This window comes from Plectropomus leopardus, chromosome 18, assembly GCF_026936395.1.
Source record: "Plectropomus leopardus strain MGB_pleo_1.0 chromosome 18, ASM2693639v1, whole genome shotgun sequence".
NCBI classification, from domain to species: domain Eukaryota; kingdom Metazoa; phylum Chordata; class Actinopteri; order Perciformes; family Serranidae; genus Plectropomus; species Plectropomus leopardus.
The window spans coordinates 29,037,871-29,055,652 of NC_142193.1; the positions used below are offsets into that span (position 1 = coordinate 29,037,871).

Below are 17,782 nucleotides of genomic sequence, written 5' to 3' on the forward strand. Positions count from 1 at the left end.
AACCAGGTGAACAGGGTGAGACTGTAACTTTAAGAGCTGTATGTTTAAACAGATGAGATCTTAGTTCCTGATACTGTGGTCTGCTCAGTTTTAGTAACTGCATCTATTTCGCAGAGATCATGAGCGAGACAGTGTGGTCCCACTGGCATCTCAGCAGCTCAGCTTTAGGTCTTAAGTTTGAAGTTTGAAGTTTTCAGTTTCGTTTAGAGAGGAGTTCATACTGACAGCTCAGACATATTTGTAAAGGTGAGAGACAGTATGGATGCATGGGGGCTGCTATCTCTGCAGCCACCAGTCCACATCGCAGAGGAAGCTCTGAGAGTCACAGCAGCCCGGTAAGAAAATAAATAGAAAATAAATAGTTATATATGTATATATATGAATGTAAATATTGGACGTTTATTTCTTGTATCAAAATGGTGCTAAGCAACAGCAGCTGCCTGTGTTTTGCACATATTGGCTCAACTTCATGTTATTTCACTTCCTATTCCCCTACAGCAGTGTTGGAAAATAAGAAGAACTAGATATGGTGTGTGTGTGAGTGTGTGTGTATGAGTGTGTGTGTGTGTGTGTGTGTGTGTGTGTGTGTGTGTGTGTGTGTGTGTGTGTGTGTGTGTGTGTGTGTTTTTGTCCTTTCCCTGTCTATGAGCGTGTCACCCTCTTGTGTAAGTGTGTGTGGTACAACAAATAGAGATGGTGCACCAACAAGAGCCATCTGCCACACAGTGAGAGCTCAGAGGGTCAGTGACCTCGCACTGCAGAGTGTCTGAGTCAGATAAACCCATGACCGTGTGCGTCTCTCACTGACAGGAAGAGGACAGAAGTCAGACAGCGATGGGGCCGTCAGAAACAGGCCGGGGGTCTGTGATCGCTCAGTGCTTCTGGTGTGCGATCTCTGCTCGCTCACGTCTCCGAGGTGACGACTCAGCTCGCCGTCCCGCTTTTCCTGTGAATTTAGAGTTTGTGCGAGCTTCCAAAAAAAGTCAGTGTCCATTTGAGACACACAAACACACACAGCAGGCAAAAGTCTGTGTCTTCTGCGAATGTGCGCAGATTGTCGCTATATGGTGCGCTGTTATAGCAATATCAAAGAAAAAAAGAAAAAAGCTAGGGAAAAACTATATTAATAATTAGCATAATTGAATATTTAAAATTATGTGACAAAATTCTTATATTTTTACACACTATTTCAAGATCATTTCTTTGATTAATTTTTTACTTTCTTCTTTTATTCTATTCCTTTATTATGATACTATTTTTATGTCATTTTCTTGTACTTTTTACAAATTTCTTGCTAATTTTTATTTTTATTAAATAATTTATAGTAGAGCCCGACCAATATATTGGTCAGCTGATTTTATCGGCCTATACTGGCCCATCACAGATATATCGATGTAGGCTTATACGTTCTGTGATATGCACGATGTAAAAAGTTTATTTTTAACAGAACAGAATGCAGAAAACATGCCAGGTGTAATTTCGAATAATCAAATTCCCAATAATGTTTACTTGTGCTGCATATTTGTGTAATATCGGCAGATATTTTAAAATTGGATTTTTTTAACAACTATAGGCATAGGCCTCAAAAATTCCAGTATCGGTCGGGCTGTAGTCTAACGTGCATTGTGCAATTGCATTTAAGGAGTGTCTAATTCTGCCTTTGCTAGTCTAATGTTGCATAATCTGAGTGCAAAATAAGATGCACCAGGAAAAGTTGTTGTATTTGCCCTCTTAATTAATCTTCGGTGTATTTTGGGCATAACATGACTTCAGCTCTGTGTTTACATTTTACAGAATGTAATTTATATTTTCCTCATTAATTATGAATTATTTCAAACAATCGCAACCAACTGAGCGTCCCTGTATGTGTAAAGGCCGTGACACACCAAGCCAACATCAGAGAACTAGCAGCGATTTAAGCCACCTGCTGCGTCGCCCTCATGTTTCCGTGTCTCAGCCGAAAAGTTGCACAGGAACACACCAAACTGACGCCCAACCAGCGTGTACATTCTGTACTTGCGTGAGAAGAAATACTCCTCCATACTAGCAGGCGCCGCTTGTCTGTAGTAGTTGTTCAAAACGGGAACACCACCAAGACACTAGTTAGCTAGTTGGCACAACACAACCCGAAAATGAAAGAACGAATCATATTAACCATGCATCAGTGTACAACAACACAACCCATCAGGAAACGTTAAGAGCTCCATGGTTAAAGTAAAACAATCTTACCTTATAGAGCAAGTTTGCTTCAACCTCACTTCCTCTTGACTCTAGCTCTTTGTTTACATTATTCACTTTGTTTCTCTTCTCGTGTGCTGAGCTGAATGGCCAACGAAGACGACCATCGCTTTGTTGTGTCCCGACCTTAACAAGCAGCGTGTGCACATGTAAAACCGCCTCTGTCGATGCATCTTCCTATCTAAATAATGCACCCTTCAAATAGCAGGAAAACACTGCCCCAATCTGACTTTAGACCAGGTTTTTGTTGGTCAATGGTGCAGTCACTTTCTGCTGCCTCAGAACAGCAACAAGCAATGTGCCTGACCACACGTCATATCAAGACCCACACTCCCATGGGCGCCCAGATGGACGCAAGAACATTTGGTACCAACCCAACGGGGGAGCTGGCCGTGAAAATGACCTAGCAGTGACATTTGCGCTGCGCTGTGTGTCGCTTTGCACCAAGTGTGAGATCGAGCCTTCAGTGTTGATGTGTGGAAAGTTTTGGTAGCTCATAGCACAACATATCATGAAGTCCTGACCTCTTTACAGCTCGTTTACATGTCAGGTCCATTTCAGTAGAAAGTACAGTGGGAATGTTTCGTCCTTTGACCTCTTCTCTCAGTACAGTTTATCTATTCACCTGCATGCGAATGATAGAAATAGTACTGCACATGCAGACAAACTGTGCACGTGCACACACACACACACGCACAAACATGGTCTGATAGTCCATCTAACACTACCACAAGTTATCACAACAGCTTTGGAGACCCAGTAGCAGGAAGCAGAGTGGCTGTGAGCTCTCTCACTTACAAAACCACCCCAATGTGTGTGTGCTTTTGTGTGTGTGCCTGCACAAAGTGCATGACGCCTCGGTCTCTATCTGGCAATGAGCAGAACAGGAAGCAGCGAGGTGGGGCTCGGTCTGTGCTGTTCTCTCTTCCTCTCCTCCGCCTCGTTCACTCGCTCCGGTTTTAGACTGGCTTTTGATTCCAGGCGGGAAGGACATCCTGGATTTTTGAGGAGGCAGGAATAGCACCCGGTGTTGCCTGATTGGCGCTGCTGTCAGTGCAGAGCGTGCGACAGCAGGTGGGGAGGGGGCGCGGGAGCCAAGCCAGAAGGAGGCCAAACATGGCCAGTGAGGACGCACTGGAGGACCTGCCAGGGGATCAACTGCTCGACTCTCCGGTGCACTATGAGCAGAGTGACACAGAGTCTTCGGTAGGCAACTGTGGCCACAGCAGGCCTCTGCATGGCCGCCTTTTTCTCTTTACAACCATTACTATGGCCCTTCTCTTTTCTGTTGGCTTCCTCGTTCACTTCCTGTAAAAACATCTCTATCTGACAGTGAATCACTTGTGAGTTTTCATTCCTGTCTGCTGTGGTGATTTTGCCCGGCTGTGTGAGCTGTCTTACACCTCGCTCCAGAGGTTCTTTGTTGTAAAACACCAGGGATAAAGTTGTATTGTGTTGAACAGGAGTGCGTCACGGCACAAACTCTCCCTTCCTGTCGTTCATGGTGTGTTACTGCCACTGCTTTCTCTGCTGCCTTGAATAGCTGTGGCCCCTGCTGCTGCTCGCACTGAGAATCAGGCAGGCCACATTAAGTACACGTTCATGTCTGCTTCTCTGTGCTGTCAGTGTCTGTTTACATCTTTAAAAACGTAAAGTGATTTTCTGCTGCCTCGCTAATTTTTGGGCCATTTCTTCTGAGGCTGCTCTTTGCATTTCTCCCACATTTCTGAGAGAAATCAAGCCAATTTGCTAAGGGTTCAAAGGGTTAATATCTCATAACCTTTATAAGTATATGTGCAACAATAGTGAGCAATTGACAGGTGGCAAGTGATAATTTAAGATCAGCACCAGATCAGCTGATGTCCTGCACAGTAAACGGTGCCACAGAACTAGTAGCACTTGAGATGGTCAGTTTTCCCTAAACCAGTGCAGGTGTGTGTGTGTGTGTGTGTGTGTGTGTGTGTGTGTGTGTGTGTGTGTGTGTGTGTGTGTGTGTGTGTGTGTGTGTATGTGTGTGTGTGTGTGTGTGGGACACAAACAGCAGAGGAGCAGTAGAGCAGTACCCATAAACGACACCAAAATGTGGCAGACTATCAACATAGTTATTTCAGAGATAACTATGATAGATAGCCTCCTGATTTTTACTCGTCAAATGAAAAATCTGCCTGCATTTGGCTCTTGCCAGGTGTTAATCTCAGACTTTTACAAAATAACACATTTTTCCAGTGTTGTGAGTCTTCATGACTTTGTCCCACAGCCATGTTTGGTGAACATGCTCAATTACATCGCCTCAGAGTTGTGCAATGACATAACATTGCATTTAAGCGGCAGTTAAAATCCTGCAATCCCTCAGCCTGTGCCATGTGGTTTAGTTGGCTGCTCGGGCCGTGCCTGACTGTTGTAGTGTATTGTGCTGCAGATGGATTATGGCTTTAATGAGAGCAGAGCTGTAGCCCCGGCCTGCATGTAGCTGGATGGACACAGAGACCTAAGAAGTTGTAATCAGATCTGCTAAGCTGGATGGCTGGCTGCATGGTGCGGTGAAAGGCCCCGAGCGGCCCGTCATTATACTCTGGCAGAGGGGAGGGGACAGTCCTCAGTGTCCGAGTGTGTGCATGTGTGTGTGTCTGTTTGATCAGATGAGATCTAATGTCACAATATTAAACCTTAGGGACTGGCTTTTTACGTGCTTTTCTTCATTTTTTGATCATTTTAGCTGTGTTCATGCATATGGCATAAATTTTGACAAGATTGTGTATTTTTGTTTAATCTGTGAATTTCCAGCTAAAAAAATAGTTACATTCATAATGTTAAGGGCAAAAAAGTGCCATTGAAACCCATTCAAACGGCAATTTTTGATTCCACAGTCATCAAAGCATAAAACATGCATCATATTATTATTTATGGATGTCATTCTGGGCTTTTGCCTTGGATTTTTTTTTACTATATTCCACCTGATGCTGCCTTTTTTTTATTTTAAAGTCTAAAATAAATTTGAATTCCCCGTACTATTTGTGCAATGTATTATGAACAAATTGTAAACAATAATGGTACTGCAGCTTTTGAACATATTTGACTTTTTTTGTGATAATTTCTTAGTTGCATTTGTTGTTTACTAACTATAAATTATCTTCTTGCCATAAAAATCACATCAATGTTTAAGATGTAAAATCTGGATGAAAATCAAATGAAAACCAAACTTCTCCTTTTGAAAAATCAGGATGTTTTGGTGTGCATACACAGGTTTGTGTGATAGTCCTCACACATCTGTGTTACATGTTTTTACACATATCCATCTTGTGTGTATGTTTATTTGTGACCCATCCAGAAGCAGACAAGACGCTGATTGATTTTAGTCCGTATTAATGCTGTTCTTATCTGCAGTAATCTGGTTAGTGTTGATCAGTAGGAGAGCTGATGTGAGCACTCAGCTTTTTACACACTTTAGTGCTGCCTCTGCTTTGATGCTGCCTCACCGTCTGAGCTCGGCAGGTCTCACATGTTGAGGATTCACTCGGGAGCTGCAGTTTTTTTTCCTCTCCTTTCATCCCACAGAGCCTCGCTTCGACAGAACTGTGCGGGGCGACTGTTACCAGCTTTGTCTGTTGTGGTCTCGGCTCAGCAGCACTCAGCTGGAGGTGTCACCTTTTGAAATTGTTTCGCTTTCAACTCAAATTGAATAATCCCCCTCGTACGCAGTGGGTTAAATATAGTTAAACTTTTTGTTTCATATTTGCTGTATTTTCTGCACATGTATATTCTGCCACTTCCTCCTTCTCCTTTTGTGCCGTCTCCATAACCATCTTACCCTCCTCCTCCTCCTCCTCAGTGTGATCCAGGCGGGCTGTCGGTGCTCCAGCAGCTCGGTCTCGACCAAAACTCGGACTTCTCAGACTCCAGCGTGCAGCAGCGCCTGGACGAGCACCGCGAGAGGATCCGCAGGGAGATCCGCAAGGAGCTGAAGATCAAGGAGGGTGCGGAGAATCTGCGCAGGGCCACCACAGACAAGAGGAATGCCCAGCAGGTGGACTCGCAGCTCCGCAGCTCCAAACGCAAGCTGGAGTTTCTCCACGCTCAGCTGCAGGAGCTGGACGCACACATTGTGGTTAAGGGCCCTGATGACAACAAAGGTACAGTATCCACCACAGAGAAAGGGTTTTTATAAGCTTCTGTGACACTGTGGGGTGTGACGCAGTTAGAAAATACTTTTAATTAACGGGACAATTTGTAAGTATGAAAGAAGAAGAGAGAGGGGATGTCACGAGTTGGAAGCAAACCCCCAGTTGCTGCAGCAAGGACATTGCCTTTGTACATGGGGCGCTCGCTCTACCCACTGAGCTACTGGGTGCCCCAGTTAAATTCTACTTAAAAGCATTCATCCTCTGGGGACCACGGATGTCTGGGTAAAATTTTATAGATGTTGAAACTCCAGCAACGCTTGCATTATACAGAACAACTTTATCGCAAGACCAACACATTTTGATTTGTGGCCTTCATCAGGACTATATTCTGTCTACCAAGTTACAACCTCTTGAGGCTTCTTTCCCTTCTTGCTGCACTTTGGAAGTAGGCAAAGCTGTGCTAGACCTCCCACACTGCTCAGTGGAGACGCTAGTTGATATTTGATTTTACGCTCCATAATGCACCAACAAACTTTGATTTTCAAAACTGTACCCAATAACTACTACTAACTTATTTGCAACTGAAGCTACAACAACACCAGCACACCTTCTTTTAAAGTTCACTCACTAACTATTGCTACATTTATGCATCCACATTACTCTGGTGTTTTTGAACCCTTAAAATAGCAACCTTTGAAAAAGCTGCTGACCCAGTTCATGATTTAAAACTCTGGGGTTGTGATTTTGTCTGGATGGGCAGAAATGGAGTCTAACTTTGTAGTTAGCCTTACATATGTTTTTATTCTTCTTGTGTGGGCAGCGTTACTCCTTTCCTATCGCCGTGGCTTCCTGGTAATATTTTCTGTTTAACGACTCCCAATATCTTTTCCACCACCTTGACCACCTTCAACTCGTGCTTCTTACAGTAACACCTCCACCTCGTCATCGACCTGAAAAATAAACCAATACACAACAAAAAAAAGAGATAAAATGTTTAATACGACAGTTATCCTTTTTAAGTGAAGGGTTTTCACATCAAAATGTCACTAAGTGAAACCAGTGGCTCCTTCAAAGACAGGAAATCTATTCGGAAACCTGTATGCTTTGGTAGTTGATGCACGTAATAGTTTATGGGCTAAAACATGTAAAACTACTGGTCATCAACCTTTAAGCCTTTGAAATCTGATTCATCAACTGTATTTGCCACCAGAAGATGTTTTTTTGACAACTGCACCAACATGACCTCTTACCACTTCTTTCACAGATACCCCAAAGTCTCCGGGGTCGCTCAATCAGACGGCGGCCAACCAGCACCGCATCGCAGCTTTGGAGCGGCAGCTAAACATCGAGCTGAAGGTCAAACAGGGAGCAGAGAACATGATTCCAATCTATGCCAACGGAGGGACCAAGGTATTAATCTGGCTCAACAGTCACTGTTTTTACTTTATCATCCACCGTCTGTGCTCCTTCACTCTTCCTGATCTGTGTTTTCTGTCCCTCTGCAGGACAAGAAGCTCCTCCAGACGGCTCAGCAGATGCTGCAGGACAGCAAGACGAAGATCGACATCATCCGCATGCAGATCCGAAAGGCCATGCAGGCCACGGAGCAATCTGAGGACAGCCAAAGTACCTATCATGCTCTTTGTTTTTATCCCTGCTCTCATCTTTCAATACCTCTTTCATCCCACCTGTCACTCTTTCAACTTATAAACACTGCATATTTTATGATGCGGGTGGTAATGGATCAATTCTTTGCTTCAGAACTTCACCGTGCACAGTCTTCCAGTCACACACACACACACACACACACACACACACACACACACACACACACACACACACACACACACACACACATAGTCCATTACAGCCCTCGCTCTCTCCCAGGTTAGAGCCTTATTGATGTTCCTGCATCCCCTTGATGTTGCCCAACAACTAAAAGCCATGCCTCATTTAACAGAGGTTAGAGACGAGGCAGGACAGATGCAGGGAGCCAGGACGGGAGGGAGACTGAATTGACTGAGTCAGAGATGACGACAGAGTGAAATGGAGGGAAGGAACGAGTCCGAGATGAAAGAGAGAATAAGCAGGGAGGGAAAAACAAAGCAGCAGAAAGAGCAAAGGTGATTCTGGAAAGAACAGCGAGCCTGTTTTCTCTCCATACAATACAATACATTAATACATTCATTGGGTGGCCAGAAATAAGACCAAAAGTTTATCTATAAGAGAGAGATGTGTAAATAGGCAGCTGTTTAATAACAAGATACATGTTAGTGTTGGGCTTGTTTTTTTCCTGCCTCCAAGTGGCCAACATTTTTACAGTTTTTAAGGTAAATATCTGAGCATATGAAGCATTACCATAAACAGGACACACCCATTCATGTAAAAGGTTACAAAATAAGATACAAACCCTCTAAAACACACCTCACTATGAATCACTGTGACCAGATCTGTAACCACCTTCTTTCTATTCTATCCACTAAGTTCTCCTTCCGGTAAAAAGACATTTTAGACAAATATTTACACCATCAGATAAGACAGCACTTAATTTATCCTGAGGAAATCTGCTATGCACCAGTTGCAGTGTAATGTGAGATGGGTGCAGATACACAAAAAGACCTAAAGAACATAACAGTAGGTGCAAAATATAAAATTAGATAACAGTAAGGTGCACACAGTGTTGACACCTGTTGCTAAACAATTTCAAAATCTGATTTAAAGTTACTGGTAAGTCTCTTTCCATGCCAGTGGTCAGCATGCATCATCTGTGCATTCTGCTGTACGCTGTTGTTCATTTGTTGTTTACTAAACCTGACTCTGTGTCCCAGGTAAGCCGGACATGTGTGGCGTGGAGCTTCGCGTGGAGGAGCTGTGGCATCACTACAGGGTGGAGCACGCCATGGCCGAGGGAGCCAAGAACATGTTGCGACTGCTGGGTGCAGGAAAGGTCCAAGACAAGAAGGCCATGGCTGAGGTCAGAGAGCCGACACAAGTATTTTTATTAGATTTTTTTAATACTGCATCTTTTACAGCAAAAACAAAAACAGAAATCAAGTAAGGTGTACTGGAAATGTCCGCTCCACTCTCATTCTCCGCCGGTGTCCCCGCAGGTGTCTCTGAATGTCCACTCCGTCCCCCCTCCCTCCTTCTTCTCTGTCTGTGTGTGTGTGCGTGCATGTGTGTGTGTGACGATGTTGAGGTGTAGTGAGTTTTCAGCTTGGTTTTGCTGAAAGAATAAACTGATATCTGATGTTTGATTCCTTCCAACAACAAGCAGAACAACATGTAAATATGCAGAGATCACAACAGAGCCGTTACTTAGGGACGGTTCTGTTCTGGGGACAAAAATGAAATTGATTTTGCTCTTGAAAATGACTTTCTTTTACAAAAATGCGATTTTTTTCAGCTTTTTCTCTGAAATGTCGTTTTTTTTTATGAAAATGCACAAATTACTTTCATCTGTAATCACCATATCTCAGCCTTTCATACCCTCAGGTATGAGGGTAACAAAACAAACTAACAAAAAGAAATGAACGGTTATCGCAGTCTTATCGGCCACGAGAAGCTGGAAATTATCAGTATCGGTAGAAATATCATTATCATGCATTACTGATCTTTACAAGGGTAGAATATTTACTCCTAATTATAAATGTAAGTTTTTGAAGGGCAACAAAGTGTGACAGATCTGCAAGCCAGGCTTGTCGGTTATGTCTAGTATGAGATTTCCAGGATTTGGTGATGGTGTGTTTTGCTTGCAGTAAACAGTAGATATTAATTTTCTTATCTGCCTTGCACACTTAACAATTTACTGGAAAAACACCAAAAATACATAATTTGTAATATCACTGATAAATGCTTGTTATTATGATGTCTGCAGGCCCAGTGTGGTCTGAGCGAGTCGTCCCAGCGCCTCGACCTGCTCAGGTGCTCTCTGGAGCAGCGGCTGCAGGAGCTCCCTGAGGATCACCCTAAGGCCTGCCTCATCAAGGAGGAGTTAGTGCTGGCCTCCTCCTCGGCTTTCAGCACCCGTCACAGCACCCCCTATGTCCACAACCAGTACAGCACCCTGAGCAAACCATCACCGCTCACAGGTAGACACAGATTATACTGTGGGAATATTGAATTACATATTAATCTTTCATTTTTAATTTATCTTCAAGGGGAAGAAGTTGCATTATGCATTTTCTTACCTGCAGGGATGGCTCTTTTTCAAGCACTTTTCAATTTATTTATTTATTTATTTAGACATAAAACACAACAGGTGAGAAGAGGCAAGACAGGACAGAGCTGAAGCTTTGCGTGACATGACATGTTTGTACACGACATAAGAGCAACATAAAAGGAAATGAGGGAAAAATATATAAAATAATATAGAAAAAAGAGAATCAATATGGCAAGGTCAGTCAGTTATGTGGGGTGCTTTGTGTTTTTTTAATGTGTTTCTTTAATCTGTTTTAATGATATTTCTCTCTCTTACCCCCCAATTTTGTTGGAGGATTTGTATATATGGATGCATGAGGCAGTGGTGTTCAAGCACTTTATAAATCAAGGACTTTTTTCCTTCCAGGAACTCTTCAGGTGCACCTTCTGGGCTGTGTTGGACTGCTGGAGGTCGTCCCAGGGCGGAGCAGAGGGACCCCGGTGGTTCTTCCCTCTTACTCTCAGTCAGACGGACGCTCGTCATTCAAACTGAGCGGCCTCTACAGCCGCAGCACCAGCAGCATGAGCCTCAAGATCCCCGGCAAGACCGAGGAGCTCTCCTGTAAGTGTTTTATCTCTTTTTTAGAACAAATGTCTTTAAATATTCACAGTATATATATTCTTATATCCTGCTATAAAATGAAGAAAGCTCCGTCTGTCTGTCTGCATCCATTTTTCTCCTCGACGGTTCGCCCAATCAGTCAGAAAATGCACATGACCATTGAGAATTGTCATCAGTAGAGACTGCTGAAGACATTTGTCTCAATCACCCACTGCCCCTGCCTGTTTTCTGTAAAAAAAAATACGCCAAAATAACATTGTTTTGCTGCTTCTTCTGCCTGTGGTGTCAATGAGCCAGCGCCACTCTGCGATTGCAACCAACACTTTGGTCAAAGGTGGAGCTGCAGCTTGAATTACAGAAATAAAGCGCTATTTTTTCATTATTTTACAGCGGTTAACCCTTTGAAACCTGTAAAGTTCAGATTTCTTGTGCTGTGTTCAGAAACCTTTCACAAGTTATTTGACTCTTTGAAATGTGAGTTAGTGTGATTTATTTTGAAAACTTTGGAACGAAAGGCAGTGAGCAAATTGTCCCACAAACTGCAAGAAATTAGTAACATGTGACAAGAAAATTACCTAAAATTAAATTAATTAAATTATCCAAAAAAACAAAGGAATGTCCACAAAACTATATTCATAATTACAACAATTGTATATTTAAAGTAATGCTTCAGAAAAAAAATATTATGAAATATATAAAATAAGAACATTTTCAGCTTTTTTAAGGTAATTTTCTTGTTTGTTTGTTTGTTTGTTTACATTTTTTTTTATTTATGCAATTCTTATTTTTGCTCATTTTCAGGTAAATTTTCTTTCTTTTTTTCTGCTAATTTTTGGGCCATGTCTTGCTCAGGTTTTAAAGTTTTAAAAATATCTGTGGTTACAAAGCAGAATTTTTTTGCCTGTTACATTTTTTGTCAAAGCCTGCACCAGTATATAAGTATGTGGTCTGCACAAGGTCGTGGCGCTCACATCTCCTGAAGTCTGCATGTAGTTGCAAGGACGTATCTCATGATGTGGACTTTATATGCGTGCTGTTAAACCCCTCCTGTGTGTGTTTCCAGCGGAGGTGAGTGCAGTGCTGAAGCTGGAGAACACCGTGGTGGGTCAGACGGTTTGGAGAACAGTTGGGGAGCAGGCCTGGGACCAGACCTTCACTGTGGAGCTGGAGAGAGTAAGACACATTACACATCTTTCACTGTGTGATTCAAACATTTAAATTTGATGCTGCATCTGTGATCAAGCATTCATGCTGGTGTTTTCTGTGCGATTAGTCCAGGGAGATGGAGATTGCCGTGTACTGGAGAGATTACCGCTCCCTGTGCGCTCTGAAGTACCTGAAGCTGGAAGAGTTCCTGGACAACCAGAGACACCGAGTCCAGCTGGAACTGGAGCCGCAGGGGCTGCTGCTGGCCGAGGTACAGGACACACACAGAAACTGCAAACACACCAAAGCTGCAACAACAAATCAATTAAAAAAATACACTCAACCGCCACTTCATTAGGTGCACCCGTCCAGCTGCTCGTTAACACAACTACCTAAAAAGCCAAAAAAGTGTTTACGTGGCAGTTTTGCCAAATATGGCTTTTTTGAATCACACGCAGAAACTATTTTTTAAAGATAAATATGAGGTGTTTTAAAAAATTGGCATGTTTTTCAATAGGCATATTTTATATTCACAGTTTCAATTTGTGCAATTTCAGGGTTAATGGAAACCCGCCTAGTATGGCTCTTGACAGACATGGATGTAAACTGCAACTTGACTCGTGGGAAAGAACCAAACCATGAGGAAGTAATTCTCATGTAACATTGTTTTTGTTTCAGGTGACTTTCTTCAACCCAGTGATAGAGAGAGGCCGAAGACTCCAGAGGCAGAAGAAAGTCTTCTCTAAACAGCACGGTATGTTCAACAACTGAAGTATCTGTTAACAATTTTGCAAACTTTAAATACAAAATTTTGACTTCACACTGGTTGAAGGTTCAGAAATAGAAATACACATGGCGAAACTTGTGCTTGTTAGAATAGAATATAACTTTATTGTCCACCGGGGCGGAAATTTGTCTTCAGCCCCCCAAACGCAGAAGACAACACAATAAAAAGCAGACAAGCAGATAGTAAAACAGACATGTAAACAGGTCAATAGGAACACTTTTGTTTTTTCAAATTATGTTTATTGGGTTTTTAATCATTTAAAATGAACAGATCGGTACCCACAAGCCCTCCCACCCCTCACAACAAAAACGCTAAAATAATAACAGATAATAGTAAATAATAATTATAAATATTGAATTATAATAGATACTAGATAAATAAAAACATAATAATAATAACAGTAAAAGATAATAATAATAATAAAGAAAAAAAAATCTACTTATATGTACTATGCTTACATTAGTACATTTTAACAAAAAATCAAACAAACACAATTTATTAACTAAACAAAATAAAATGTATATTTTTTTTAAAGGTAATTAGGAACATTTAACACATTAAATCAGCTCATATCACTGCCTGTCTGTGGTTTAAAGCTCATCAGTCACTTTGTTGAGTGAAGAATATTGATTTTATTTGGGATGAAGCACTTCTTGAATACATTTTGGTTGCCAGAAGGACTCTGTGGTCCAGACCTCAGGAGCTTAAACTGGCTGAAGAGAGGATGGGAGCCGTCTGCTGAGATACTCCCCGCTTTTTTCATCGTCCTTTTTGGCTCACCTACTATTTTCCTTTCCATTGTTTACTTTGGTTCCACATTATGTGCATCAGACTACATCCAGTGTATTCTGTGTTCACTGGATCCTGACCTCAGTACCATGACGGTTCGGTACGAATACGCAAACTGTTACAACCCTAAATTCAATTTTTTCTCTAAGTTTTGCATGAGAGTTATTTCCAGCATGACACAGAGTGGTTTACCCATTCAACTCGTGTGGTGCCTGTCTTGTTTAGAGGCGGCAGATAAAGTGTTAATGGCTTGTGGTATTTTCTGGAACTGGGATTAGAAACCTTTAAAGGAATTTAACAGCTCAGCTGTTTCACATCATAAAGCTGCAGGAGACCATACTCCATCAGATGCTGACGTTAGCATGAGACTTTTTACTTCCTTTTCATAAATACAGTATTGAGATGTCGCTTTACCATTCCTGTGTTGAGTTTTATTTTACTTTGTGTGTTTCAGGTAAAGCCTTCCTGCGTGCTCGTCAGATGAATGTGGACATCGCTACCTGGGTCCGCCTGCTGAGGAACGCCATCCCCAGTGGGAGCAACACGCCTGCCTACACTCCCAGTTTCTCAAGCAACACACTCACACACAGCACAGGGTACGTAACCATCAGCCCTGCTACTCCCCCAAAAACACCCGGAAATGCTTAAAATGATTTTTAAATGATACATTTAGGGGTAACTGTTTAGTGAGAAATGAGGCATTAGTTTGGTCAGTAAGTCTCATCACAGGCACAGTACGGTAAAATCTGTCAAGTTGATCTCACCTAAAAAATTTCTAGGAAACTTTAGCCTTAAGAATTTTAAGGAAATATATCTAAAATATACTTTAAGTTATGTTTACTTTGTTCTTAGAATAATAAGAACAAGTTAATATCAACTTTTTCATTTTGAGGTTTCAACAATTTAATTTTAATTTAAAGTAAACCTGACAGATATTAAGTAAAGAATAACTTAAGTCTGATAGTTATATTTACTAACCTTTTTCAAGGCAATCTTTTTTTTTCTTGCATGTAAGATTTTACAGATAAATGAACTGCAGCTGCACGTTTGGGGCTAAAAGTTGTCATCTTTTAATGCTTCTTTTTTTTTTTTTTTTAGAAATTTAAGGGCTGTTTACACAGCAACAGTTCTTGTTGGTCTTTTGTTCACACAACAACAGTGTTTTTTTGGGGCCTGAAAATGCAAATTTTTGAAACTTCTTCTATGGTGTGTCATTACAAAGTTACACCGCCAACTAAAGGCCTGGCATGCGTGTTACTGCATTTTCGTTTTTTTTTGCAGATCCGTGTGCACAAGGATCGTTTCACAGTGTTATCATATGAATGCAGGGTTTTTTTTAATGCAAAGGAAAATCTTTTTAGTTGTGCCATTCCCACCTAAACATGGCCTTAATTTAACCAGTTTAACCAGTATTTAAAGCCTCAACATCTGGGCAAAGTATTTATGCAATTGAGCTTATTGTTCAAAATGGATTCATTTCCGTTTTTCACACATCGGTCTTCCTCCTCCACAGTGTTGAGTTACAGTTTCAGCAGAGGGCTTTTATTTTTGCCTCTGCAACAGAAAATCAGATTTGTTTTCTTTTTGTGTGCAGAGAAATCTCAGTGGAGAAGCTGAATCTGGGCAGCGACTCTCCACCCAAAGCTGAAATCAGGAGAGACGTGGTGGACTCGCCCGCTCCTTTGGTGAGTGAGAGGGAGAGAGGGATGGAGGCCAAAGAGGAAGGGAAGCAGACAGAGGATTTTCAGACGGGGAAAAAGATGGGCATCTTTACACTATCATGTTACTATTTTGCTCACTTCCTACCTGCAGCCTTTGGCTCGGAAACAGTGCTGTAGTCACAGGCCGCTGCTCTGTGCGCTGCAGTGAAATCTAAGACCGGGGCAGCAGGGGGAGGATGAATAATTAGAGAAATGGAGAACTGAAAACTCAGGGAGACAGCTTTAATGAGACATAATTGGATGGAGGGGAGCTTTAATTTGATTGAGGCCAAATCTGCGTTAGTTTCCCAGTGTGAAGGAAACAAACTGCAGAGGGCGATAATGTGGGGTAGAGGACAGGAGCGGTAGCATGAAGAGAATCATTAAAAAAGAAATATGTCAGAAAATGAGGGAGAAAGAATCGAGGGAAATCTTGAGACTGGTGTTGCAATTGAAATCTAAATTTAGAGAAAAAAAGACGACAAAAAATAACTTCCAGCAAAGCAGCGCAGTGGAAAACAATGCAACTTATGTGAGATATTTTCTTACTGTACCAACCTTAAAATGCTTTGGATAGACGCCTTAACCTTTTTACAAAACACAACCTATTTTAATCAAAAGTAATAACATTTTACACTGTACTGTTTTACACTGTTTTACACTGTACTGCACCACACTAATGCCAAAATGCAATTCTATACATACTTTTTCTGTTTATCTTTTAGATTGTTTTAAAACATTTTTCAGACTTACAAAAGTTTAAAAGTTTAGTTCCTCACTCTAATGATCAATTTCTTCAGTTAGTCCTGGCTCTTGACCCTTTGCTTCTTGCACATGCATTTTCCTTTTCAAATTATGTTGATTTTCTCTCATTTAAATCACATTTTTTGATACATACGTCACCATTTTAGATCCTTTAATAGACTGTTAAATGGTTCTTGATACTTAATGTATCACAACAAACAACAATAACTTAATAATAATTATTATTATTATTATAACATTAATAATTTAAAATAATACTAATAAATAAATACATTAAAAAATACATAAAAAATTAGTGTGTGATTTTTTTTTTTAGAATAATATTATAATAACTTACAGAGAGAAAGATTAAATCAATTTTGAATTTTTTTTTTTTTAATTAATTATTTTTTTTTCCTTGCATCCAGACTCTCAGCCTGTGCAGCATGGTCTGCAGTTCAGTGCTTAGTTATGGTCACGACACCAAAACAAATCAGAGTTTTAGTGAGCGGAGCAGCACACAGACAGCGTTAGAGGAGCACAGAGTCCGCAGTGGAGGGCCTGTGGCAGATGGTGTGTTCAATGGGGTTGAAGTATTATGGGATTAATTACTCTGATGTTTTTTGGAGAACTAATTAGTAGTGAGGAAGGAGTGGAGTGGACAGGAAGAGGGGAGGAGTGAGGCTGTCAGCCAGCAGGGGATCTGGCAACCGGTCACAACGGTCTGTGTGTCTGCTGAGACTGAAGGTCGTTACAGATGTTGGCAAATGTTTTGTCCTCGTTTATCTCTCATTTTCTGTGAACTCCCATTTTGCTGTTTTCCATTTACATACACTCATTTACTGGTGCTCTCATTGGTCCCCTCCCCTCTCCTCCTCCGTCTCTGTGGTGTTTCACAGGAACAGACACCCGTCATCGAGCCCCCGTCCACACCGGATGTCCCTGTTCATGAGCAGCCAACCAGATCGCTGTCCCAGAACTCTTTACGCAGGTGCTAACACAAAAGACACACACACACACACACACACACACACACACACACACACACACACACACACATAGACACCACACCTGAGAATATCTTTTTGCATTATGGCCAACACAGCTTGACACCAGAAACACCCACACACACAATATGGTGCTGTGATATAATTTTTTTTTAGCATGTGGTAGTAAAGCCAAGTCATCATTAATGTGGATTACAGCATATGTCTCCCCAAATGAGAAATACTTGGCTGCCCTGAAAGCCGAAACACAAAATTAACACTTTAAGAGTCACATGCTAAACAGTATAGGTTGTTTGCACATGACGTCACGTCACCGCGAAGAACTGCGGATGGGGGGCAGGAAGTAATATCTGCATGGAGAAGTGTTACAAAAAAGCCAAAGTTTTGTGTTTTTAACGGCTGTGACAATCAGTCAAATCAGAAGAAAACAAATAACAAATACAAAAGCTGCTTTCAAGTCCTGAAAGTAGTGACACATAACAGCAAGA

At 41.5% G+C, this 17,782-nt stretch overlaps 1 protein-coding gene across 3 annotated transcripts in view; it reads left to right on the forward strand.

The window, feature by feature from the left end:
* Positions 1–17,782, forward strand: part of LOC121956482 (serine/threonine-protein kinase N1) — a 45,224-nt gene that overhangs the window by 20,415 nt on the left and 7,027 nt on the right. Inside the window, exons 1-13 of one of the 3 annotated variants that reach the window (XM_088069495.1) lie at positions 127–335; positions 6,068–6,368; positions 7,624–7,769; positions 7,865–7,985; positions 9,188–9,333; positions 10,237–10,450; positions 10,927–11,121; positions 12,185–12,294; positions 12,395–12,538; positions 12,946–13,021; positions 14,298–14,439; positions 15,438–15,528; positions 17,187–17,278. In XM_088069495.1, coding sequence (XP_087925621.1) covers positions 267–335; positions 6,068–6,368; positions 7,624–7,769; positions 7,865–7,985; positions 9,188–9,333; positions 10,237–10,450; positions 10,927–11,121; positions 12,185–12,294; positions 12,395–12,538; positions 12,946–13,021; positions 14,298–14,439; positions 15,438–15,528; positions 17,187–17,278 — 1,847 coding nt within the window. In that variant the 5' untranslated portion in view covers positions 127–266. Of the gene's footprint in view, positions 1–126; positions 336–3,107; positions 3,445–6,067; positions 6,369–7,623; positions 7,770–7,864; positions 7,986–9,187; positions 9,334–10,236; positions 10,451–10,926; positions 11,122–12,184; positions 12,295–12,394; positions 12,539–12,945; positions 13,022–14,297; positions 14,440–15,437; positions 15,529–17,186; positions 17,279–17,782 lie in introns of those variants that run through there. The other 2 variants (XM_042504725.2, XM_088069496.1) reach the window with 2 other exon arrangements.